Source organism: Nicotiana tomentosiformis, chromosome 4 (assembly GCF_000390325.3).
Source record: "Nicotiana tomentosiformis chromosome 4, ASM39032v3, whole genome shotgun sequence".
Taxonomy (NCBI): domain Eukaryota; kingdom Viridiplantae; phylum Streptophyta; class Magnoliopsida; order Solanales; family Solanaceae; genus Nicotiana; species Nicotiana tomentosiformis.
In genome coordinates this window covers 59,507,774-59,532,695 of record NC_090815.1, presented here as the reverse complement: position 1 = coordinate 59,532,695, position 24,922 = coordinate 59,507,774, and the positions used below count along the sequence as shown (strand labels likewise).

The following is a 24,922-nucleotide window of genomic DNA, read 5'->3' as shown; positions in this document are numbered from 1 at the left end:
GTGAGGTGAGATATGTGATTGTACTCTATGTCGTTCCTTTCTAGTCTAGAACTTGCCATGTGTATGAGTCAAAGCGAAATGATTAAGTCTTGTAAGTTTAGGAAGTGATATAGGCGTTTCCTTGATTGATCATTTAGCCTATTTGCCTACCAGTGCTAATATTATATGTAGTTAACCCTTTTTGAGTCTGTAGACCTTTTCTTTGGCACCCACATTACATGATGAATCCCATTTGTTCTTAATTAAATATTATTGAACCTTTACCTCCAAAATCACATATGTCTCTAGAAGAGTAAGGGAAGAGATTGGATAGCTTTTGAGTAGAACCATAGAAAGGCCAAAAGGTATACGTATATATTGTGAATGTCACTAGCCAGAAATACCAACTTATTGAGGTAGTTGAAAAGATTTTGAGACAAAAAATACAAGGATACAAAAACAAATACCCCGCCAATTCACTTTGATATGTGCTAGTGATTATATAGATATGCTTAAATCAACATGTCATGTTATATATGGTTTTGTAGCGATGTGTTGAGTGATCATGAAGATTAGGATGTTCTTAAAAGTTAAAGCGTTATTGTATTTAAAGTTCTTACAACTACTAAAATCATGCACAAGCCCTCATAATGCTTGGGAAGGTTAAGTGCCTTGTACACATTAAATGTTACTGCTTCATCATGCACTCTCATCTTGAGATTACCTTCCCTCACATTAACCAGTGCCCCTCTAGTGGCCAATAATGGTTGCCCCAAAATAATTTGAACTTCCTCATCAGCCATGTAGTCAAGAATAATGAAATCAGTGGGAAAGATGAATTTCCCCACTCGCACCAGCACATCTTCAATAATATCTTCAGGCACTGCTAATGACTGATCTGCTAGCTGTAGAGTTATAGTAGTAGTCCTGGAAGCCCCCAAGCTGCTTGAACACTAACAGTAGCATCAAATTAATACTTTCCCCCAAATTTCACAAGGCTCTACCAATCTCATATTTTTCAATCGCCAAGGGAATTGTAAAACAATCGGGATCCTTCAACTTAGGAGAGATCTTACTCTATACTTTAGCACTGCACTCCTCAGTAAGTGCAATCGTTTCAAACTCTATCAACCTTCTTTTATTTGCCATAATGTCTCTCAAGTACTTGGAATATTTAGGAACTTCTTGCAGCACTTCCACCAAAGGTAGATTCACACGCAACTGGCTCAAGATATCTAAAAACATTTTATACTTGGAAGCATCTTTCAATTTTTGCAACCTTTGAGGAAAAGGTGGTGGTGGCCCTACCTCTATCTCTTGCATGTGTTCATCATCTTTCGTTTTAGCTTCTACCTCCGGTTGAGGTACCAATCTTTCAAAAACTTCTTTAGGCACATACTTTTTAGGTGGCACCTCTTCCAATGTTTTCTCACTTCTTATATCAATTGCTTGCACTTGTTCAGTGGGATTCTTCTCAGTATCACTTGGGAGGGCCCCAGCAGGTTGGATATTTTGTTGTGCAACCAACTGCCCAATTTGCCTTGCTAATTTTTGAAAATCAGTCCTTAGCTGCTGGTGTTCAATTAGCAGCTTTTTCAACATATCATTGGTGCTTTCTTCTACCTATTATGGTAGATTTTGGGGCTGATTGTAGTGTCCTTGGGGTCTGTATTGATTTTGAGTAGCCTGATTTCCATCCCATGAGAAGTTCAGGTGATTCTTCCAGTTGGGATTATAAGTGTTCCCATATTGTGCATTTTGGATTATAAGTGTTCCCATATTGTGCATTTTGGTTCATTGGACCTATACCCTGCTAGCCCACATAATAAATAAATTCTGGATTCACCTTACATTGGTCACTCGTGTGACCATCTCCATAAATTTCACAAACTGCATTCATCTGCTGCACATACTGCATCTGATGTGCTTGTTGTATCGTCATCTTATTCACCTAATTGGCTAACTTTGCTATATATGCTCTCATGGCTGAGAAATCATCAAGCTCAATTGTACATGCTGCTCTTTGTTTTATCATTCTTGGTGGTTCACCCTCACCTTGCCAATTATGATCATTTGCAGTGAAGTTGTTCAGTAGAGTCTGAATCTCATCGTATGGCTTTTGCATGCAACTACCTCCACAAGCTGAGTCTAGATTCAATTTGGAGGTCTTGTCCAACCCATCCATAAAAGTATGAACCAACACTTCATTAGTTTGACAGTGATGCCGTCAATCTCTAAGTAGCTTTTTATATCTCTCCCTGGCTTGACGCAGAGTCTCTCTCCTTTTTGTCGAAACCTTAGAATTTGGATTCTCAATGACTTTGTTTTCTTTTGGGAAAGAATTTGATTAGGAATTTTCAGGCTAGATCATCCCATGTGTAATGACCCGACCAATCGTTTTGAGAATTAGTGTCCTGTTCGGTGACTTAAGGTCTCGAGAAGCTTCTAATTATGTATGATGACTTGTGTGAGTGGTCAAGTTCGGTTTTCGGATGATTTGAGATTGATTTGAAAGAATGATTCTTGTTTTAGAAGCTTAAGTGATAACAGTTAATCGGAGTTTGACTTTTATGTAGACGAATCTGGAATGGTGCTTTGATAATTCCAATAACTTTGTATGGTGATTTTAAATTTAGGCGTATGTCCGGATTTGGATTTGGAGGTCCATAGGTTGATTTGATATATTTTGGCAAAAGTTGGAAAGTTAAAGGTTTGGAAGGTTGAGACGTTTGACCGGGAATTGACTTTATTGATATTGTATTATCTACTTCCATTGTGATACTGAGCATGTGTCCATACAGGGCGGATTATGATATCGAGCATGTGACCACGTCGGGCGGATTGTGATTGTGAGCCTGTGACCATAGCGGGCGGATTGAGATATTGGCACGTGAGTTGTCCGTGAGGTGGTGATTGAAAATGTGAGCATGAGGTAACGTGAGCATATTATTCGTGATTTGGGACTCGTGACTTGTGATTATAAGATGAGATATCTCTTAGTAATTTTGTTGTGAGACCTTATTGGGTTTCACTGGTACTTTAACGGTGTTCTTATTACTTTACTGTTTATATCACATGTTTATTCTTGTTGCCATTTACTGATTCCTGCTTTCATTATTAGCTTTATACTTCTATACTGCACATGTTATTTTGACTAGTAGGTGTCCTTATTTATACCTCGTCACTACTCCACCGAGGTTAGTTTTGATACTTATTAGATACTGACTGTGGTGTACTCATACACTTCTGCACATTTTTGTGCAGATCTAGGAATTGGAGATATCGGACTCGGGCAGAGTTAGCTTCTTGATCGCGAGGATTCAAGGTAGAGCTTCTTGGTCGTCGCAGTCCCTTGGAGTCCTTTCCCTTTTTTTGTACTGTCAGTTTGTTATCCGAACTGTATTGTATTTTGATTTTGAGATATTTCCATGTATTCTGCTAGAGTTCGTGACTCTGTATTACCTAGTCTTGGGAGGTTGTTGTGATTATTGCCGCGTAGGCTTATTCCACCTTTATTTCGGTTTTTATATTAAACTTTGTTTTAAAATATCATTGTTAAACTGACTTAATTATTGTAAGTAATCGGTTTACCTAGTCTTAGAGACTAGGTGCTATCACGATACCTAAGGCGGGATTTTTGGGTCGTGACAAGTTGGTATCATAGCTCTAGGTTCACAGGTTCTACAAGACACGAGCAAGTTTAGTAGAGTCTTACGGATCGGTACGGAGATGTGTGTACTTATCTTCGAGAGGCTACGAAACTATTAGGAAAATTCCTCTTCTTTCATTCCTGTCGTGCAGATTTGTTGATTTCGAAGTTTGAGCCTTTGTATCTGTATTCTCTCACAGATGATGAGGACACATGCTACTTGATCAGCCGAGCTTACACTTGCGCCCTCTGCTAGAGCCGTGAGAGGCCAGGGCCGGGGTAGAGGATGAAGAGGGACAGGTGTCGCAGATAGAGCACCTGCTAGAGTAGCAGTTGAGGAGCCACCAGTAGCTCCGGTTGGGGGAGAGGCACCGGAGGAGCTTGTTGATACCAGATGGGATTGATCTCCATTGCACCAGCTACTTCATAGATTGGGGGAGGAGCTCAGACTCCTGCCGCCTGTACTCCAGAGCAACAGGCTCATGTTGGTCATACTCCGGGTATGATACCGATACCATGTTATTACGGCTCAGCCTGAGGTCAGGTCAGGGGCATCAGAGGAGGAGAAGAAGAGGTTTGAAAGGTTCAAGAAGTATGGTCCACCTACTTTCAGTGGCACAGCTATGGAGGATTCGCCGGGTTTTCTAGAAAAGTGTCATCGTATTCTCCGCACCATGGGTATTGTAGAGGTGAGCGGAGTTGATTTTACTACATTTCAACTGTCGGGAGCAGCGTATCAGTAGTGGTATGACCATGAGGAGGGTAGGCTAGCTGATGCAGCACCACTCACTTGGACTCAGTTTTCTGAGATGTTTTTGATGGAGATTGTTCCACAGGCCCTCTGGAATGCATGGTGCACAAAGTTCGAGCTGCTGCGTCAGGGCACCATGACGGTGTCGGAGTATGCCATCAGATTCAGTGAGTTATCCCTCCATGAACCACTTTGGTTCCTACAGTCAGAGAGCGAGTTCGCAGATTTATCGAGGGGCTCAGTTATGGTCTTAGATTCAGCATGGCTCGAGAGTTGGAGACTGATACTCCATTTCAGTAGGTTGTGGAGATTGCTAAGAGGTTAGAGCGTATTTGGGGTGAGGAGAGGGAGGATAAGGAGGCCAAGAGGTCTCGAGCTTTTGGAGGATTTAGTGGATTCTACTCTTCAGCTATGACCCATCACGGCGGAGGCTCGGGCAATCGGCCAGTTCAGTCTGCACTTCAGACTACTCGTGGTGCTCCAGTTAGTTAGGGACCTCAGGATACTCATATGGGGCAGTTATCATTTAGTGCACTACCTGCACAGGGTTCCTACATCGGTTATTCCAGTTATCAGGCAAAGACTCAGTACCAACAGCCATGCCCGCAGAGGGGTTGTTATGAGTGTGGCGATACTAGACACATCATGAGAGATTGTCCCAGACTCGGGGGAGGTGGATTTCATCAGAGCACTCAGGCTATAGGCTCCATTCCAGTTGCTACTCCACCTGCACAACCAGCTAGGGGTGGAGAACAGGCGATTAGAGGGCACCCAAGAAAGGGAGGCCTGGCCCATTGATATACTTTGCATGGTAGGGCTGAGGCTGCTACACCAAATAGTGTCATTATAGGTATGGTTCTGATTTGTCATAGAGGAGCATCAGTCTTATTTCTATTCGGTCTTGTTTATCGGAGTGAATCCTCCTATCTTGCTTCATATATGGGTGTGTTTCATGATTCTTGTACTCTGCTTATGTGTTTACCTCTGTTGAGTAGGGTTGTGCATAATTTGGTAAATACCAAATTACCGTACCGAAACCAAAAATTTTGGTATTTGGTATTCGATATTTTGGTATTCGATATGGTATTTAGTTTAATTTTTTAAAAAAAATTGGTATTAGGTATGGTATTTGGTATTTTAAAATAAAATACCGAAATACCGATATTGTATCGAAATATATATTATATTTCACAATACACATATTATTAATTATAACATAAATATAAAAAAATCTAAAATTTTGCTTTCCTTTGTTCTCTAAGTTCATCAGTTAACTCTAAACAAGTGACAAGACATTTCTAATGATCAAATTTATCCTTTATGTATAGTTTTTTCTCTCTGGATTGATATTTTCTGGTTTTGGACAAAAGTTTTATCAACAAACGTTTTTAGTTTTGTACTTTTGAGTACGTTAATTAAGAATATTATAGTCTATGACTCTACGTACTAGTTAGTATTCAAACCGAATAAACCGAAGTTACCGAACCGGATAAACCAAAACCGAAAAGAGAAAAACCAAACCATACCGAATTTAATTAGGTACGGTATTGGTATAGCATTTTAAGAAATCGAATACCAAAAATACCGAACCGAAATATCTAAATACCGTACCGACCGACGAACACCCCTACTGTTGAGAGACTCTTTAGTGGTAGCCCGTGTCTATCGTTTTGGTTTAATCCCTATTGAGATCTATAAGACTATAATGAACTTTTGGTTACTCATTACGGTGGATTTTGATGTGATTTCTGGATGGTTTGGTTACGATTTGTGATTTAGGTGCCCTACCGGTATGGGAAGTCCATTACGTGTTGAAATATTATTTCACGAAATGAGTTAGTGGAAGGTTTCGGTAGGTGTGATATGTATTTTACTTGTGATTCAGAGCTGAGGATGGAATCCTCATATTTTTGTGTGGATTGATATGTTTGGACCGGGCTACGTGCCATGGTGGAGTTATATTAGGATGAGATCCTTGTGATTAGTTCATATGTTTTGATTCTCCCTTGTGGAATGGATTCGTAGTATGGTACTGATAGGGAGTTGTGCCTGTCGTACTTATTTGATAGTTCTCTCATGTGTTTCTCTTTCCATATTCAGTCATATACGCGTGGTGCTTATTAGGTTTAGCTTGTGATGTATGTGCCCAGGTGGCATTGGGTGTGACTTGTTGATTTGGGTGAGTGGTTATGAGATCTTCATGTTTCTTGCATCATTGTCAATGTTGTGAAGGTTTGGGACAAGGTTTTATCTGATATGAGGTTTTTTGCCGGTGCGAGATTTGATTATGGGCAGCTATTGTGGTCATATATGTTGTTATGGGCATATGGGCAATGTATTACGTCGGGTGGTCACACCTTGTAGGTGTATGCATGAGTTGTGGCAGCTAGTTAATGTTGATACAGTGTGTTTATGTGGGAATCGGGTCTTTGGAAAATGATCGGATGATGAAAATTTTCGGTTCTACGGCTTAACGGTGTGGGTGGAAAGAATAATCTTCAGTAGAGATGGTGTTGTCGAGCTTATGTGGATTGGGGTGACGTGAGATCACCGGCAAGTATATGTATGGTGAGCTCATTCAGTGATTTCATGACTTCGAAACTGTTCTTGTCATGTTCGAGGACGAACGCTTGTTTAAGAGGGGGGAATGTAACGACCCGACTGGTCATTTTGAGAATAACGTCATGTTTAGTGGCTTAAGGTCTCGAGTAGCTTCGAATTATGTATTATGACTTGCGTGTGTGTTCATGTTCGATTTTCGGATGATTCGGGATTGATTTAGAAGAATAATTCTTATTTTAGAAACTTAAGTGGTAAGAGTTGAGCGAAATTTCTGGAATGGTGTTTTGATGACTCCAATAGCTTCGTATGGTAATTTTGGACTTAGACGTATGTCCGAATTTGGATTTGGAGGTCCGTAGGTTGATTTAATGCATTTTGGCGAAAGTTGGAAATTTGAAGGTTTGGAAGGTTGAGAGGTTTGTCCAGGAGTTGACTTTGTTGATGTCGGGTTTGGATTGTAATTATGTGAGTTGGTATAGCTTCGTTGTGTCATTTGGGACTTGCATGCAAAATTTGAGCTCATTCGGAATTGGTTTAATATGTTTCGGCATTAGTTTTGGAAGTTAGAAGTTCATTAGTTCATTAGACTTGAATCGATGTGCGATTCTTGGTTTTGATGTTGTTTTATGTGATTTGAGGCCTCGAGCAGGTCTGCGTTATGTTATAGAACTTGTTGGTATGTTTGGACGGGGCTTCGGGGGCCTCAGGTGTGTTACGGATGGGCTACGGGCCATTTCCTCCCATTTTGGATTGTTGTTCTGTCATACGGTGTCTTCTTATTCGCGTTCGTGTCTGTTCCTCCGCATTCGCATAGAGTTATGGTGGAATTAGGCATTTTGTTCTTCGCGGTCATGAAGAGGCGACCGCGTTCGCGAAGCTGGGAAGGTTGTTAGCATCGCGTTCGCGAGCGATGTTACGCGATAGCGTATAAGAAACTGGAAAGGGTCATCAGGGGTTTTGCTCTCCGCGTTCGCGAGGGAGATAACGCGTTCGCGAAGATTGCTGGTGACTGTGAGTCGCATTCGCGACTGAGATCACGCGTTCGCGAAGAGATTTTTGGCAGCTTATATTTTTGTGCTTCGCGATCGGGAAGCGTGTTCCGCGATAGCGAAGAGGAAGACGTGGGTAGACTTATATTTAATCTATTTCGAGGGCTTTTGTTATTTTATCGATTTTTGAGCTAGATAGCTCGGTTTTGGCGATTTTGGAGGGAATTTTCACGTGTTGGGTTGGGGTAAGAGTTCTTGACTCGGATTTGGTTATATTTCATGATTCCATCTTTTTTTTATCATTTAATTAGTGATTTGAATTGGAGAAATTGAGGGTTTTTGAAAAAACTTTCCAAAATGTAAAATGATGATTTGAAGGCCGATCTAATATCGGAATTGAATAATTTTGGTATAGTTTGACGCGTATCAGAATGGGTGTTCGAATTTTGTGAGTTGTGTCGGGTTTCGAGGTGCGGGCCCTAGGTTGACTTTTTGGTTTTCATTAAAAATCGAAGCTTTATTATCAGAAATTGTTTCCTGTGATTTTTATTTATGATATTAAGTTATTTCGGCTAGATTCGAGCCATCCGAAGGTTGTTTCACACAAGAAAGTCATTTTAGATTATTGAATTTGTTTCTTTGAGATAAGTAACTTGCCTGACTTTGTGTGGGGGAACTACTCCTTAATATTTGGATTTATTGTGTTATTTGAATTATGTTAAAGATGTGTACGCGAGTTGACGAGTGCGTACTCGGGCTTATATGTGGAAATTGACCGGTTTAGATGCTTAGGCTTCTTTCATGTGTTTTATTTGAAATTGTTAGTGCAGGTTGTATCTCTTATTTGTCATGTTTACTCTTATATACTTTATTTGAAGTTGTTAGCACATGTCATATCCTTTACTTGTCAAGTTTACTCTTATATGCTTTATTTGAAGTTGTTACCTCTTTTATTATAATGTGACCTCCTTAATTATTGAGTTATTCTTAATTGAATTAGTTGTTACATGATATCCTTTCATTGTCGGATTATTCTCATGCATTTAGACGTAGTTGCTAGTCATACCTTCTCATTCATTGTTAGCTTATTTCACACACTAGAATTCAAAGTTTTCATTTCATGAAAATACCTTCATTATTGAGTTTGCTATTAATTGAAGTTGAATTGACAGTCATTAATCTGTTTTAGTTGATGTTATTGTTTAATGGGGTATTGTTCATTGTTGAGTTACTTTCCCCGTTCATATTGTTGTTATTGATATTTTGTACACATCGTGTTTGAGCCGTGGGTTATGTGATGTGGTGATATTAGTATTGTTATTGTTAAGAGGTTGTGGCCTATGGGCACTTGTGGTACGAGTCGATATGTCGTGTTGTTGTGATGTTAGCACATGTGAATTTGTTGTGTGGATTGATTGTTGTTATGTGGAGCATAAGGGTGGCATCTTACTGTTAATGATTGTGCGGATCGATACGGGTAGCAATTGTATAAATGTCAGGGTGGAATGATATGGGTGGCTATCGGAATGATACGGGTGGCTATCAGAGTGATATGGGTGTCTATTATGTTAAATGTCTGGGCGGAGCTATAAGGGAGGCTATTATGATGTTATCTGTACGGAGAGATAAGGGTAAATATGTCAGGGATGATATGTGATGGCCTGGGGGGATTATGTTGATGATATTCGTGTGATGGTGTGATTTTCCTTGTGTATGCCATGCACCTTACGTGACTTGTTGTGTTGCTTTTAATGAGCTACTCGATGTCCTTGATATTACTTATTGACTTGGACTGTGATAGTACACTCACACAAGCATACACCGTAGCATGCCACTTATGCCAATTCAGGAGTATAAAACTTGACATTCATTGATCATGCCCATGTATTCTTGTATTATCTACTTCCATTGTGATACTGAGCATGTGTCCATACAGGGCGGATTATGATATCGAGCATGTGACAACGTCGGGCGGATTGTGATTGTGAGCCTGTGACCATAGCAGGCGGATTGAGATATTGGCACGTGAGTTGTCCATGCGGTGGTGATTGAAAATACGGGCACGAGGTGTCGTGAGCGTATGATTCGTAATTTGGCACTCGTGACTTGTGATTATTAGATGAGATATCTCGGAGTAATTTCGTTGTGAGACTTGTGTTAGAATGGCTTAACTAATTGGTTGTTATTTGTTTTCCTTATTTTGTTTCACTGGTACTTTAACAATATTCTTATTACTTTACTGTTTATATCACATGTTGATTCTTGCTTTCATTATTAGCTTTATACTTCTATACTGCACAGGTTATTTTGACTAGTAGGTGTCTTGACTTGTACCTCGTCACTACTCCACCGAAGTTAGTCTTAATACTTACTGGGTACCGACCGTGGTGTATTCATACTACACTTCTGTATATTTTTGTGCAGATCTAGGTATTGGAGATATCGGACTTAGGCAGAGTTAGGTTCTTGATCACGAGGATTCAAGGTAGAGCTTATTGGTCGTCGCAGTCCCTTGGAGTCCTTTCCCTTTTTATTGTATTGTCAGTTTGTTATCCGAACAGTATTATATTTCGATTTTGAGATATTTTCATGTATTCCTCTAGAGTTCGTGACTCTGTATTACCTAGTCTTGGGAGGTTGTTGTGATTATTGCCGCATAGAATTATTCCACCTTTATTTCGGGCTTTATATTAAACTTTATTTTAAAATATCATTGTTAACTGGCTTAATTTTTGTAAGTAATCGGCTTACCTAGTCTTTGAGACTAGGTGCCATCATGATGCCTAAAGCGGGATTTTTGGGTCGTGACATGTGCGAATTGAGTTTGTTGGCTCTTTGTTCAACCATTCCTTTGCTTCCCGAATGGAGAAAAGGGAAACAAGGTCAGTCTCACATAGTCCTTGGAGACGTTCGAATAGTTGTATGTATGCGTAATCTCCAAAAAAAATATGTATGTGCCTTTGCGAATCTTCACCCGACAAACCTACAAATTGCCTTGTGGATTGAATTAGCTGCACCGTGTACTATTTTAGCTCGAGGTGACCAGTCATGTCAGGCATCACGATAGCCTGAGTCATGTTTGCGACACTAGGCCTTGAGGCTTTAATCACCGGTCTCTCATTATTCTCTACCATCTCGATTGATTGTGGTTGGACTATGATGCCGAACTCTGCAGTTCTTGCTCTTGCTTCCGCCTCCCTCCTTAACTTGTGAAAAAGTCTTTCTGGTTCCGGATCAGGAGGAGGAAGATTGTTTAAACTGTTACTTCTTCTTAGCATTCTAGATGAACAACTGTAGAGTCAGAAACAGTAAAACAAGTTAAAACTCTAACAAAAAACAAATAAAAGCTTATTTCAGACAAATAGCTAATTTCTAAATCCCAGAAAATGGAGCCAAAAAACTTGTTGGGTCCAAATGCACACGCAAGTATACGCGATCGAAAAGTAATAAAGTGATGAGAAAGTATTATCCCGCGAGGATTTATGATTAACTCTCGTCCAATCTAAACTACTTATAAGTTTATTGCTCAAGTGGTTGTGAAGAAGATTATTGTGATTTTTACTACTAAATATTACTACGAAATTACTAAACAATCAAGAATGCAAGGATGCAAAGCAAATACGCAAACACTTAGAAAGAATTCAATGAGATGAAAATATTTCGGGGTTACGAGATTAATGTCTCTCCTATTGCGTTTTTTCGGTTGATTTAATTACTTGATTTATCTAATTTGTTGGTTAATATGGTTTATTATGCTCGCCAAGTTCTTTCAGCGCTTTGCTCGTCTATTCAAGCCAACCTAATACTATATGTCTATAGAATTATAATTAACAAGAATGCATGTATATTTCCTGCGAAAACAACCAAGTAAGGCAACTAGAATATGTCTATCCTAATCGTGAATCTATTCTCCGATGCCTAGATTCAATAACTTACTCTAGTCAATCTTATATGCAATCTATAGTTCCCACTTTCGAGTTCAACTATAAATTCGTAAATAGTATTCTACTGTTAACTACGCAATAGAATAATTAAGTGCAAGATTGAATAAACAAATTAATATGATAATTCAAGCAAAATAATCAACTTTAAAACATCAATAGTCAAATACAACTCATAACCCCAGAATAATGAGGTTCTTAACCACGCATGTTCATAACAACAATCAAAGTATTGTTTTTAAACATAGAAGCTATGAATACTATATGAAAGATGGAAGAATCGATGAATTTCGTGCTCCGTTTGTGTTTCTATGCCTTTGCCGCCTTCAAGATTGACCAACCCTTCACTAATCACATTTAAGTGATATTTATAGGCTAGGGTCGGAGTCCCCAAATCCAAAATCAAGTGGGAAACATTTAATGCACGAACTAGGAAAGGTCCAGGCCCCAGAGCTCGTGAGGCCTGGCTTGTAGCGCGCCCCAGAGCTCGCGAGGCCTGTTCTAACGCGCGGTCTAGCTCGCCTGGAGCCAGCGTCGCATGGCCTGGCGCCTGGTTCCAGGACTTGTCCGATTTTTGCCTTTCCGTGTTCTTTTTGTGTATTTTTGACATCCTTGCATGCAATCTTCACTCATTTTCATCTTTCAACGATCCTACACATAAAAACGACACAATTAAGCTCAAACGTCGCACATATTATTATTAAAACACCAAAATGTAAGGCAAGTAATACACTACAAATATACATTTATAGCCAATTATCAAGAGAGGAAAAAGAAAATATAGTAAAAAGTGTATTGATGTAGAGGGATTCCTTAATTAATGGAGTTACCCAAGTGAAGCTGCTAAAAATATTTTAAAAAATTGTTATTTTTGGAATAAACAAAGATTACTACTTATTTATGAGAATAGTTTTTAGAAAGGGAGAACCATGTAAAAAAATCCCCATATTAGATTTTGGCTCTTGTAAAGTACGGTTAGACAAGTATATCTTTGGTCCATCAGAAATAGTAACTATTGAAGGCAGAATTAGCAAATCATACTCAAAACTCAGAATAGTCATTCTTGGATCGATATTTTAAGGAAGATACACGTGAAACAGAAAATGAAGAAACAAAGCCCTCTCACAAGCACATTAATTTTCATAACTTTATTACATTAGTTGAAAAAGAACATAAATTTTCTAGTCTAAGATCACTCTGCAATATTCTGCACACTCCCCATCACGAACCAACACAATCTGCTTAGCAACACTTTTTGTCCTGTAATGCAACAATAGCTTATTACAATTTATAATATGTTTAGAAACAAAGAAATGATAAGGGAAAACATAAGTTTCATCAAATGTCAATTACCGATAAATATTGATCTGATTTTCTCACAAGAAGTTCAAGTAAACCACAACAGTTCATCCATGAAGTCTTAGTCTGAGGGGTCACTCCAACAAGTGACTGTAAAAGTGACAGTAAAAGGAAAAATTGTAAATTCATTAGTATGCCGAATTTTATCAGGAAATAATACTAAGCTGTAGTTTCTACGCAACAGAAAACAACACCAAATGATAAGTGGTATTAAGCTTGAAAAAACCCATTTCCCCTTAAGTTTCTTCAGTTAGAGGCAGATAGAGCTCGGTTGCCGGATTAAATTGAACTTACTAAAACATAACAGATATTAAATTATGAATTCATTAATTTCAAGATTGCACTGAATTTAATGGTACGAAATTATATATTGAACCCATCAAAGATTAAATTTTGGATCTGCCTTTATCTTCAATTTCAACTAGTTAGACGCAAAGGTGGATCCAGAATTCAAACTTGATAGGTTCGACCTTTAAGGTTCTTAGCATTGAATTTTTAAAATTATGAGTTCAGATCTACTATAATATTTATTGAAATTTTGTGAGTTTTCACAATATATTGAAATATTTAATGAACGCATTACCTGATTCTCAGTGCTTGTAGGAGTTTGCTCATGATCCCCATTATTCGGATAGATTTTTGGCTCTGGAACTTTGACATATTTCTCTGTGTCTGCTGCTGATGACTCTCCAACATGTCCATCTGAAGTAGGCAATGAATCAGTTTCCTCAGTTCCATTTGTCTGCTTCTTGTGTAGTAAAGAGGACCATGTCTCAATCTTGCCCTCTACTTTATTAACCAAGCCCTTTGCAGATTGTGTGAAGCCTTGCGCCAATGATACCACAGGGTTAACTACTGCTGATTCAATGGTAGCCTTGGTTTCATCAGAATTCAGCTTTTCCACCACCATTTTTTCTAGACTGTCCAATTCTTGTTTCAACAAGTCTGAACTCTGTTCGCCACCGGCGGCAGTAGCATCAGCAGGAGTCTCCTCGTTGGTGGTGGTTTCCAAATTCTGGCTTTCCTCTTGGTTGGAGAGTTTCTCAGATTCATCCATGTTCTAGCAGAAATCTTTCCCTAAATATTTCTCTTTGTTGGCTTATGATTTTAGTTCCCAAGAAAGTTGTGAACAAAGTGTCTTGATATAGGATCATGACTTAGTGTAGACGCAGATATTACTAAAATACAAAATTAGTAATAATAGTATTAACTTTTTAGGTTTAGGTGGATGACCATAAACATGTTACTAACAGTGGGATTAGTTGTCGACAGAGTAATGAGCAAAACGTGATCATAAGTTAGTGATACACAGATTACCAAGATACAATAATAGTAGTAGGTAATAGTTGTTTAAAAAAAGGAGGATGAGAATGTCATGGAGGATCAAAATAAAAAAGATGAATGCCAAGTCAAAAAATGAGGTCTGCACGTCTAATTGTTTAAAGGTTAAATTAGTGCTGGTCGGAGAAACGCGGTCGTGGTCGTCTTGGGGCCAGTCTGGCTATTTAGAGGCGAAAAGTATATGTTAATGATGGATCAATGAGGATTCATATAGTCAGGGTTGAGGCAAATAATAATTATTGTTGTATGTAGGCCTAAATGACAACCCGGAGATGGGAGACGGCCTGGGCTGTAACAGCTAGCAGTAGGATAATCCAGCCCTGCACACTGGCAAATCTTTCACTTGATCTGCTCTGCATTCCGGAAGCACAAACTAATTACACCAAAGCAAGAGCAGCAGTTGCCTAATCATTGTTATCATGCACATCATGTCAACAGCGTCATTCCTAAGACCAAGGATAATGCAAAATTTTAATGCTTCAAGAGCATCTTAATTGCAGCATCCTCGTCACAATTCACAAACATCAAGTGTTCTCTTTATTTGTAACCAAAAAATTCCTAAGGGCCAACTGGAGCAGTTCGTTAATCAAAGCCCTAGGGGCAAGCACCAAGTTATATGTTGCTCAACTGATTAAGCCTCACTGCAAGCTATTTGGACAAAGAGAAAAAGGTACCAACTGGATTCAAACACTACTTTGTAACGGAAGTTCCTTTCTACTTTAGAGGTCCTTTCAAAACTATTCCAAGCAGGTCATTCAGAAATGCAGGATGCAAAATAGGCTCCAGAATGCAAGTCACAAATGCCTACCAGGGTGTTTATACCAGGCCAATTCAATGTAGGGCAAATTATAGGCCACCCACTTTTGAGTTGAAACCAGATGTAAAGATTTGATCGTAAAGGGAAAAAAAAGGATCATTGCACATGAGAGCGACCTACAGATCGTGAATACCAATTCATTGACTTTTGCTTGCCAAAACAACTATCTACATACAAAGAATGCAAAGCTATCTAGGTCGGCAATATATAAAATAAAATTAGCCCAGAGAAATCGAGTTCAATAGATGCAGTCAGACATGGTTTTGGAATCGGAATTAGATGCCTTCGTTCACCTTCAATTGGTAACCAATATGAAGAAGGATCTTTTGAGCAACTGATACAACAACAACAACAACAACAACAACAACAACAACAACAACAACAACAACCACGACCACGACCACGACCCTATGTATTCCCACAAGTGGGGTTTGGGCAGGGTGAGATGTACGTAGCCTTACCCTTACCCTGGACGGGCAGAGAGGCTGTTTCTGATAGAAATTCAGCTAAAGAAAAGATGAAAGAAGCACCGATAGCAAGTAATAACAGTACAAGATATTTAGAAAACTGAGACTAAGATAGCAAAATACAAGATGAAAGAAGCACTGATAACAAATAATACAATACAAGATATGTGGTAATAATACTGAAACAAGAAAGACAAGGGGAAACACTCGACTGCCTACTAACCTTCTACCCTAATTCTCAACCTCCACACCCTCCTATCAAGGGTCATGTTCTCGGTTAGCTCAGTGCTTAAGAAAATACGTGCACAGAGAGAAGTTTCTGTCATTAAAAGAAAGAGATGGCATAAGAAAATGCAGAAAAGGTTATTTTGTCTGAGAATCATGTAGAGAATTCGTATGAGATTGACGACTGTTGGTCTACTGCTATTGTATATGGGATGCTCCCCTTCTACATCAATGAAATATTATCTTACAAGAAGATGTATAGAAATATGTTTCAATTACTAAGAGAAGCATAATATTCATGAATCATGATCACAAATTAAGATCGAAACAGAGAGAAAGGGTTAATGAAGCATCCACAAAGAGAAAAAGACATCAATATCTAAATGATATTTCTAGGTCTTTAGTATACTGCTTGTGTACGGGGATTTCCCCAACATATCAAAAATGATTCTATGATGATTTGGGAACTACTAAATGGATTAGATACAGACGTTATTTCATCGATTTCTCAAACTTACCAACCCTAATGTTGTCAATACTTCATAGCCCACACTTTACCTACATTTAGCAAAGCAAACCCAGCATCGCTAAACTTGTCAAGGCAGTACCACGAGCAGACATTTTTAATCCTATTTCTGCAGTTAATCATAACATGGCAGCATTATTCACAAAGACCTATATTCTCTAGCACTCCCATGTTTGCTCCATATAGAACTACTATGCCTCAAATCCATGTTTGCTCCGTGTGGAGGAAAATAATACAATAATAAAATGTTAAAATCGGACAAAAAATTCATGCTAATAATGTATAAGTACATCACTAGTTATTTAACATTTCACCAGGCAGTCAAATGTCAACTTCCAACAACCGCTCGAAATTAAATAGCATCCTCTTACAAGAACCAATATAGAGTAGAATCTCCCTCTTTGCTATATAAAGTGACATTTTTAACAGCATATGCTGAAGGGGGGACAATCTGTCTGCTACATTACTCAACCGCTAAAGGTTGTAAAACTACTAACAAGCTAGTTGCAAAAAACAGTCAAAATGGATTACAGCTCTTCATCCCTGAATATGAAATTGAAAGTCATTATAAATATCAAATTCAATATTGACATGATACTCGCATCAAGAAAGACAATTAGAACACAGAAAAGCATGCCCCGATTCTAAACATCATTAAAGACTAGAAGTGAAAAAGATTAGAGCTTTAAATAAAATAACATATCTTTGATTAACATAGAAGAGACAGCTCCTCACAGCAGGTCGGTATTTGAACTACGGATTCCTTCAAAATCAAAGTTGATAACAAAATAAATACCAAAAGTAAAACAGGAGACCCAAGAAAGAGTCTGAGGGCAATGCCTGCTGAAGACTTCAGGATAGAAGGAATCAGCTGAAGCTTAGGTGATGCCCTGTTGAATACTCCAGGTTAGTAGGAGTGTGGTATCAGAAAAACTCCTAATTGATTATTCTTATGCTCTTATCTTGCTTCTCTTACTCTTTGCCGGCCCATCTTTCAGTTTTTTCCCAACCTCACTAGTCTTCTTATTCTTCTTTCCATCTTTCAAAGACAATTTACTCTTCTTCTGTTTCTCAGCACTTATCAACTTCTTGGCCTTCTTCTCTCCATTCAACTCACTCAGAACATCACCACGCTTCTCAGCATTTTTCAACTTTTTGGCTTTCTTCTCAGCATCCTTCTCAGTTTTCCTCTTCTTTTCTTTCTCAACTCCATCATCCTCGATATCTTCATCACTGTTGTCCTCTTCAGCATCATTGCCAACATTTTCTGCGATATTACCAACATCATCATTATCATCATCATCATCACTCTCCAATTCATCTACACCAGTGTCAAAGTCCATATACCTAACTTCATGAATCCTCCCTTTATTCTTCTTCCCCTTCTTATTCCCTGACCCCTGATCAGCTTTCTTTTCACTCTCCTTAACCTCAACCAAACCACCACTCACTTCTTCTTCGGCTTGTTTCTCCTTAAACCCCTCAATCTTGAGCTTGATATCAGGCAAAGCTTGATACAAAGGCAATGCAAGAGAATCAGAAAGCCTCAAGTGCAAGCTCCTCACACCGTCCCATTTCTTGGGAACCACCTGAACAACACCCTTTATTGCTTCCAACACATTTTCCACAATCTGCTCACTCTCCATTGAACCCTTACCAACCCTCATCACACAACAAGTCCCAGTCCTCAAGTAAAACAACCCGGACCCACAAGCCCTCTCCACTTGCTCCTTCCAATTCTTGTGTGTCAAATCCAATGGCAAAGGCAGCTTCTTTTTCTTGAAAAATTGCTTCCCTAAAAGATTAGGAAGCAAATGGACAATCCTCCTATCGACCAAGAAAAGGTCGTAAGAATCACAAAGCTTTCTTTTTGCCTCAAAGGGTTTGTAGTTAGTTTTAAGCTTCGAGAGCTTAATGACTTTACTGATGGGTATGTTTTGGGATTTGATGATCTTTTTCGCGGCGTCCGAAGTGAGTTTGGAATTGGGTCTGTCGTCGATGATGAGGCAGAGCTCGGAGGAGGAAGGATCGTGAATAGGGTTAGGGAAAGGGATTCTGAAAGCGTTGGTACGAGGCTTTGGTGGGATTTTCTTGAGAGTGAGGTTGAGGTAGATGAAGTCGTCTTGTGGGAGCAGTTGGGCTTTCTGGATTTTGGACTGGGATTCTTTCCATTTGAGGAGGGCGCTCACTGCCTTCTCTATGGTGGCACGGCCGACCTTGGCGGCGGAGGGTGGTGGAGACTCCATTGGGGTTTTCGGGGTGAGGATGAAGAGGACTGGAGAGGAGACGATGCTGGGTTTAGGGTTTTTAGGTCAAGCAGACTCGGTGGGTTTCGTTTAAAGACTATGTATATTATTCTTTTTAAAAATAAAAACTTTTGCAAATTATAATATCGCTTCACAAGTGGAAGTAAAAGTTTTTTTTATCCCCACCCTACCCAAACCCCCTTCTTTTTTTTTTTCCTCCATCATAGAATAAGTTAGACTGTTAGAGTAAACCAAGCTTCCCTGATGTAGAAGAACTACTGAAAATGTAAATCAAACGTTATACTACTTAATTCAAAATGATCTAAAATTGACCGAAAATGGTAGTGTAAGTTCTAAAGTTAACCAAAAATAATAGCATAAATTCTCCTTTTCTTATGATTCAGAAGCGCATAAATTATATTTATAAAAATTTAAAATAAGAATAAAAAATTAACAGTAGCCTCAAAAGGGGCTATTTGTACACTTCAGGCTACATTGAAAACACACGGACGGAGTGCACAAATAGCCTATTTTAAGGGGACTATTAAAGACATTCAGTTCTTGAAAACTATTTAAAGTTTGACTAAATAATTTAATAATTTGTGTGAACACGGTATACGGTTGCTAATTTAGGGCAATTTCAGCTATAATTTGTTCCTTTGATACTGTAGTTCTTTTTTTCAAGTGAAATTTTCTTTTTTTACTTCTGTTTTCTTTAGAAGTTCTGTTAGGTTTGGCCTTAAGAAAATTTTACTTCAATAAGGTTATTTTCATCATAAAGTTCTTAATTTATATGGTTTACAGAATCCTACAATTAAAATAGTAACGTAATGACCTTGTTATTAAATTTGTCAAATGGCAACGAGACTCTACGTTTTTTTTTAGACATTCTATAAACAAGCATAGAATCTATATCTATATATCTATATATAAATATAAAGGAGGGTCGTTGGCAAGGTGATGTGGCACCTTTTTATATTCAACAATTATATTTATCTTTTATCTCCTATTTTTGACATTTTTACCTTCTTCCTTTTCATTCATTTATTGCATTTAAAAAAACGGTATTAAAGAAGAAACAACTGTTGCTTCAAAAGTTGCTTCGGTTCTTTTACTGGACATGCCAATAGTTGCCTCAAATCAAAGCTCAAGATAAAATAGACGTCCCGTCCTCAAATCTCTCCTCTACGCCGGACAAAACTGTACTCCACCCAAAATATAAGACAAGACAAAATCAACAAGGAAAATTCGGAGCCATTGGTGGTGGACTTCCAATTCTGATTCGGTGTCCAAATCAGCGACCACCAATGTTATTGCTTCGAAGGACTCAAACGCTTCATGAATAAGAGATTTTCTTGCTTCCTATACCTTAATTTATATTCTTACAGTATTACATACGGTCAAAACCGATTTCGATTTTCGTATGATTAGTCAAGATTGGAACATAATGAACTGAAAGTCATTTTCATAATATCGAGATGAGATCTGAATCCAGGTTATCAAGCTCAAATTTTTGGGACCGATCAAATACCGAGCTCGAAGTCATTACCGAGCTCGGGTCCAAATCGAACTATGAAGTGAAGCGGTGTCATCGAGCTTAAGAGCCAGAGACCGATCAATATCAAGCCCGATTCGATACCGAGCCCCGAGTCAATATCGAGCTCGAGTCAATATCGAGCTCGAGTTAATATCGAGCTCTAAATCTGGAAATCGACCAATACCAAATCCGACCAAGATCGAGCCAAGAGACAAGAGTCGTTACAGCCGCACTAAGGGAGAGAATCTCTGTGGGAATTAGGGAAAAGCTAATCTATCATAGGATCCCCACTATGTATTTTTAATTATATTTAAAGTAGGATTCCTCCACTATAAGAAGGATAGCTATTATTTTTGTAAAGACATCCAACATTAAGGCATTCATACACTCTCATATTATTGATATTCACAGAGAAAAACATATTGATATTCATATAGAGATTATCCTTTTGTGGGTTTTGTATATTGATTCGTCTTGCTGGTTCATAAACTGTTTTTCACTCAGTTTGGTTTGTATTTCATTCTCCATACAGTCAATACTCAATATATTTCTACTTACGTTCTGATTTGTGCCAAGTTATACCATGTATCCTTAGAACTACGTACAAATTCAACTATATCCGTTTTTCGAGTAAACAGTTTGGCGCCCACCGTGGGGCTAAGGATAACAGTGGTTATTTGGTACGAATCTCTGCAAAACACACTATTTTACACTTGCTCTTGAAAATATCTTTGATTTCATGTTGAAAACGACGAATTCTCAATTAATGGCCTTACCCATCGATAACGAAGTTGGCCTTCAAGATGAGAACAACAACTTAACCCCCGAGGGTGGAAGGCCACTCGTCGATCCCGTTGGAGCTCGGGTCGAAGAGCCAATAGACGTTAATTCACATGCGGCCATCTAGGCGAACCAACATTCTGACCCTGAAAATAGCATTCATGGTGGAACTCGGTCTGCAGCTCGAAATACCCAAAACGCTGAGGAAAACAGAATCAGCTTGCGTATGATTTTCGAGATGTTGCAAACTCAACAAGTAGAAATATCCCAGTTGCAAAGCCAAACCCAAACACCGACCAGACTCGAGCCCAGTCCACCCCAAGAAGTCACCCACAAAACTGGGCCAACTATAGTAAGGTCAAATGAGCAAGAATCGGGGACTAATCCCGAAATTGTTAAGATGTTCGAAGAACTGACAAAACGAATAGAGTCAGGAGAAAGGAGGATCGAAGAAAACGACAAAAAAATGGAAACGTATAACTCCAGGGTTGATCAGATCCCAGGGGCACCGCCGATATTGAAGGGTTTAGATTCCAAATAAATTGTACAAAAGCCTTTCCCCCCGAGCGCGGCTCCTAAACCAATCCCAAAGAAGTTTTGCATACCCGAAATTCCTAAATATAATGGAACGACCGACCCCAACGAGCATGTCACTTCTTACACATGTGCCATTAAAGGGAACGATCTAAAGGACGATGAGATCGAATCTGTATTATTGAAAAAATTCGGTGAAACCCTTTCAAATAGAGCAATGATATGGTATCATAATTTACCGTCTAACTCTATCGATTCTTTTGCTATGCTTGTAGATTCTTTCGTAAAAGCACACGCCGGAGCCATAAAGGTCGAGACCAGGAAGTCCAACCTTTTCAAGGTAAGGCGGAAGGACAACAAGATGCTAAGAGAGTTCGTATCTCGTCTCCAAACGGAATAAATAGATCTACCACCGGTCACTGACGATTGGGTTGTACAAGCTTTCACTCAAGGACTGAACGAGCGGAGCTCGATGGCTTCACGAAAGTTGAAGAGGAATTTGATCGAGTACCCGGCTATTACTTGGACCGATGTACAAAATCGATATCAATCGAAGATCAGAGTTGAAGACGACTAGTTGGGGTCTAGGTTTGTTATTAAAAGGGATATCGACCGAGAACTAAGGTCAAACAAGGATCGATATCGGTCGTATAACCGAGATCGTAGGGGTAGCGAACCTTCACGTAACCTCGTACAAGGCGAAAGGAGAAATGATCGAGGCCAAGGGTCTCGGGGACTGATAAACAGTAATGGGTTCGACAGGCATACCGGACCTAAGGAAGCACCACGGTTATTAGAATATAACTTCAGCATCGATGCATCCGCCATTGTGTAGGCTATCAGACGCATCAAAGATACTAAATGGCCTCGACCTCTGCAGACCGATCATGCCCAGAGGAATCCCAATCAAATATGCGCATATCATGGCACTCATGGCCACAGAACGGAAGATTGCAGGCAACTGAGAGAGGAGGTAGCCCGGTTATTAAATAAAGGGCACCTTCGAGAATTTTTAAGTGATAGGGCCAAAAAGGATTTGAAAAACAGGGATTTCAGTAGACAAAACGAACAAGAAGATCCACAACACATCATCCACATGATCATGGGTGGGATCGATACCCCCTAGGGGCCGGTACTTAAACGCGCTAAGATGACGATTGTAAGAGAAAAGCGATCCCGGACTCAAGATTACACCCCTGAAGGAACCTTGTCCTTTAATAACGAAGACGCGGAAGGAATCATGCAACCACATAACGATGCAATGGTAATATCTGTACTTATGAATAAAACTTAAGTTAAACGTGTGTTAATTGATCCAGGTATTTCGACCAACATCATTCGATCGAGGGTCGTGGAGAAACTCGGTCTACAGGACCAGGTCGTGCCCGCAACCTTGGTACTAAACGGATTCAATATGGCATGTGAAACTACTAAGGGCGAAATAATCCTGCCGGTTAACGTGGCCGGGACCATCCAAGAAATTAAGTTCCACGTGATCGAAGGCGATATGAGATACAACGCCCTGTTCAGAAGACCGTGGATCCACAATATGAGGGTTGTACCCTCGACCCTCCACCAGGTTTTGAAGTTCCCAACATCGGAGGGAGTCAAAACGGTCTACGGGGAGCAACCGGCCGCAAAAGAAATGTTTGTCATCGATGAAGTGATTCCGATATCATCATTATCATCAGCAAAAGGATCGGGTTCGAAGGAAGAACGTAATACCAAATAGCAATCACAAATGTCAGCTTCGACCCAATTAGAGAATCAGAAGATTGACGAAGATGATGAACATGGGGTCCCTCGATCCTTCGTGGTCCCCGATGATTCCGACGCTACCCAATCAATGGTCGAAGAACTGGAGCAAGTCATACTAATCGAATATCTGACCGAACGAAAGGTATACCTGGGCACGGGGTTAGATCCCGAGCTCAGGAGAAAGCTTATTCAATTTCTTATAGCTAACATAGACTGTTTTGCGTGGTCCCATCTTGACATGATAGAGATCCCACTGAGAATCACCACTCATAAGCTAAGCTTGGACCCAAAATTTCACCCGGTAAAACAAAAAAGAAGGCCCCAGTCTGAGGTCAAATATGCCTTCATCAAAGACGAGGTAACCAAACTTCTTAAAATAGGATCCATTCGGGAAGTAAAATACCCCGAATGGCTAGCAAATGTGGTAGTAGTCCCTAAAAAGGGGAACAAACTTAGAATATGCATAGATTATAAAGACCTGAATAAAGCATGCCCTAAGGATTCTTTTCCTTTGCATAATATTGATCGTATGATCGATGCCACGGCCGGCCACGAGACTCTCAGTTTTCTCGATGCCTATTCCGGGTACAACCAAATACAGATGAACCCGGAGGATCAGGAAAAGACATCATTTATCACTAAGTACAGGACTTGCTGTTATAATATAATGCCATTCGGCCTAAAAAATGCTGGTGCAACTTATCAACGCCTAGTAAACAGAATATTCGAAAAGCAAATAGGAAAATCAATGGAGGTTTATATTGATGACATGTTAATTAAATCCCTACGAGCAGAGGACCATTTAAAGCATTTGCAGGAACTTTCGACATACTAAGGGAATACAATATGAAGCTCAACCCCGAAAAATGTGCATTCGGGGTCGGCTCAGGCAAGTTTCTCGGTTTCATGTTGTCCAATCGAGGAATCGAGATTAACCCCGATAAAATCAAAGTAATCGAGTACATCACAGTGGTAGATAATGTAAAGGCTGTACAAAGGCTAACAGGACGGATAGCCGCCCTGAGACTATTCATTTCGAGATCCTCAGATAGGAGCCACCGATTATTCTCTCTACTTAAAAAGAAAAGCAATTTTGCCTGGACTCCGGAATGTTAGCAGGCTTTGGAAGAGCTAAAATGGTATTTATCGAGCCCTCCGTTGCTTCATACCCCGAAGGCCGACGAACAGCTTTATCTATATCTAGCTGTCTCGGAGATAGTGGTAAGTGGAGTCCTAATTCGAGAAGAACGAGATACGCAATTCCCTATTTATTATGTCAGTCGAACTTTAGGTGAGGCCGAAACTAGATACCCACACTTAGAAAAATTAGCGCTTGCTTTAATAAGTGCCTCTAGAAAACTAAAACCATATTTCCAGTACCATCTGATACATGTTGTAACAACTTATCCTCTATGAAATATTTTACACAAACCTGAGCTTTCAGGTTAATTGGCCAAATGG

The 24,922-nt window shown here is 39.4% G+C and overlaps 3 protein-coding genes across 3 annotated transcripts; all 3 read right to left on the bottom strand.

Annotated features, from left to right (window-relative positions):
* Positions 1 to 569: 569 nt before the first annotated feature.
* On the bottom strand, positions 570 to 1,921 carry LOC104118797 (uncharacterized). Its single transcript, XM_009630156.1, has 3 exons — positions 1,826 to 1,921; positions 1,063 to 1,602; positions 570 to 932 (listed from the first exon to the last, which is right to left on the bottom strand). Exons 1-3 carry the CDS (start codon positions 1,919 to 1,921, stop codon positions 570 to 572), a joined length of 999 nt encoding a protein of 332 aa, XP_009628451.1.
* A 10,988-nt stretch (positions 1,922 to 12,909) lies between these two features.
* Positions 12,910 to 14,412, bottom strand: LOC104118793 (uncharacterized). Its single transcript, XM_009630153.4, has 3 exons — positions 13,814 to 14,412; positions 13,225 to 13,320; positions 12,910 to 13,131 (listed from the first exon to the last, which is right to left on the bottom strand). The coding sequence occupies exons 1-3, from the start codon at positions 14,285 to 14,287 to the stop codon at positions 13,114 to 13,116; spliced, it is 588 nt and encodes a 195-aa protein (XP_009628448.1). The 5' UTR covers positions 14,288 to 14,412; the 3' UTR covers positions 12,910 to 13,113.
* Positions 14,413 to 17,274: 2,862 nt separating this feature from the next.
* Positions 17,275 to 18,947, bottom strand: LOC104118798 (uncharacterized). Its single transcript, XM_033652186.2, has one exon. It carries the CDS (start codon positions 18,850 to 18,852, stop codon positions 17,557 to 17,559), a length of 1,296 nt encoding a protein of 431 aa, XP_033508077.1. The 5' UTR covers positions 18,853 to 18,947; the 3' UTR covers positions 17,275 to 17,556.
* Positions 18,948 to 24,922: the final 5,975 nt, after the last annotated feature.

Excerpts from the sequence above, each read along its gene's own strand:
- LOC104118797 (XM_009630156.1), bottom strand. The coding sequence starts at position 1,921 with ATGACGATACAACAAGCACATCAGATGCAGTATGTGCAGCAGATGAAT. Across the intron at positions 1,603-1,825 it reads ACACGAGTGACCAATGTAAG|GTAGAAGAAAGCACCAATGA; the intron begins GTGAATCCAGAA and ends CTACCATAATAG. Across the intron at positions 933-1,062 it reads CTGAGGAGTGCAGTGCTAAA|TGTTCAAGCAGCTTGGGGGC; the intron begins GTATAGAGTAAG and ends TGCTACTGTTAG.
- LOC104118793 (XM_009630153.4), bottom strand. The coding sequence starts at position 14,287 with ATGGATGAATCTGAGAAACTCTCCAACCAAGAGGAAAGCCAGAATTTG. Across the intron at positions 13,321-13,813 it reads CTACAAGCACTGAGAATCAG|TCACTTGTTGGAGTGACCCC; the intron begins GTAATGCGTTCA and ends TCACTTTTACAG.
- LOC104118798 (XM_033652186.2), bottom strand. The coding sequence starts at position 18,852 with ATGGAGTCTCCACCACCCTCCGCCGCCAAGGTCGGCCGTGCCACCATA.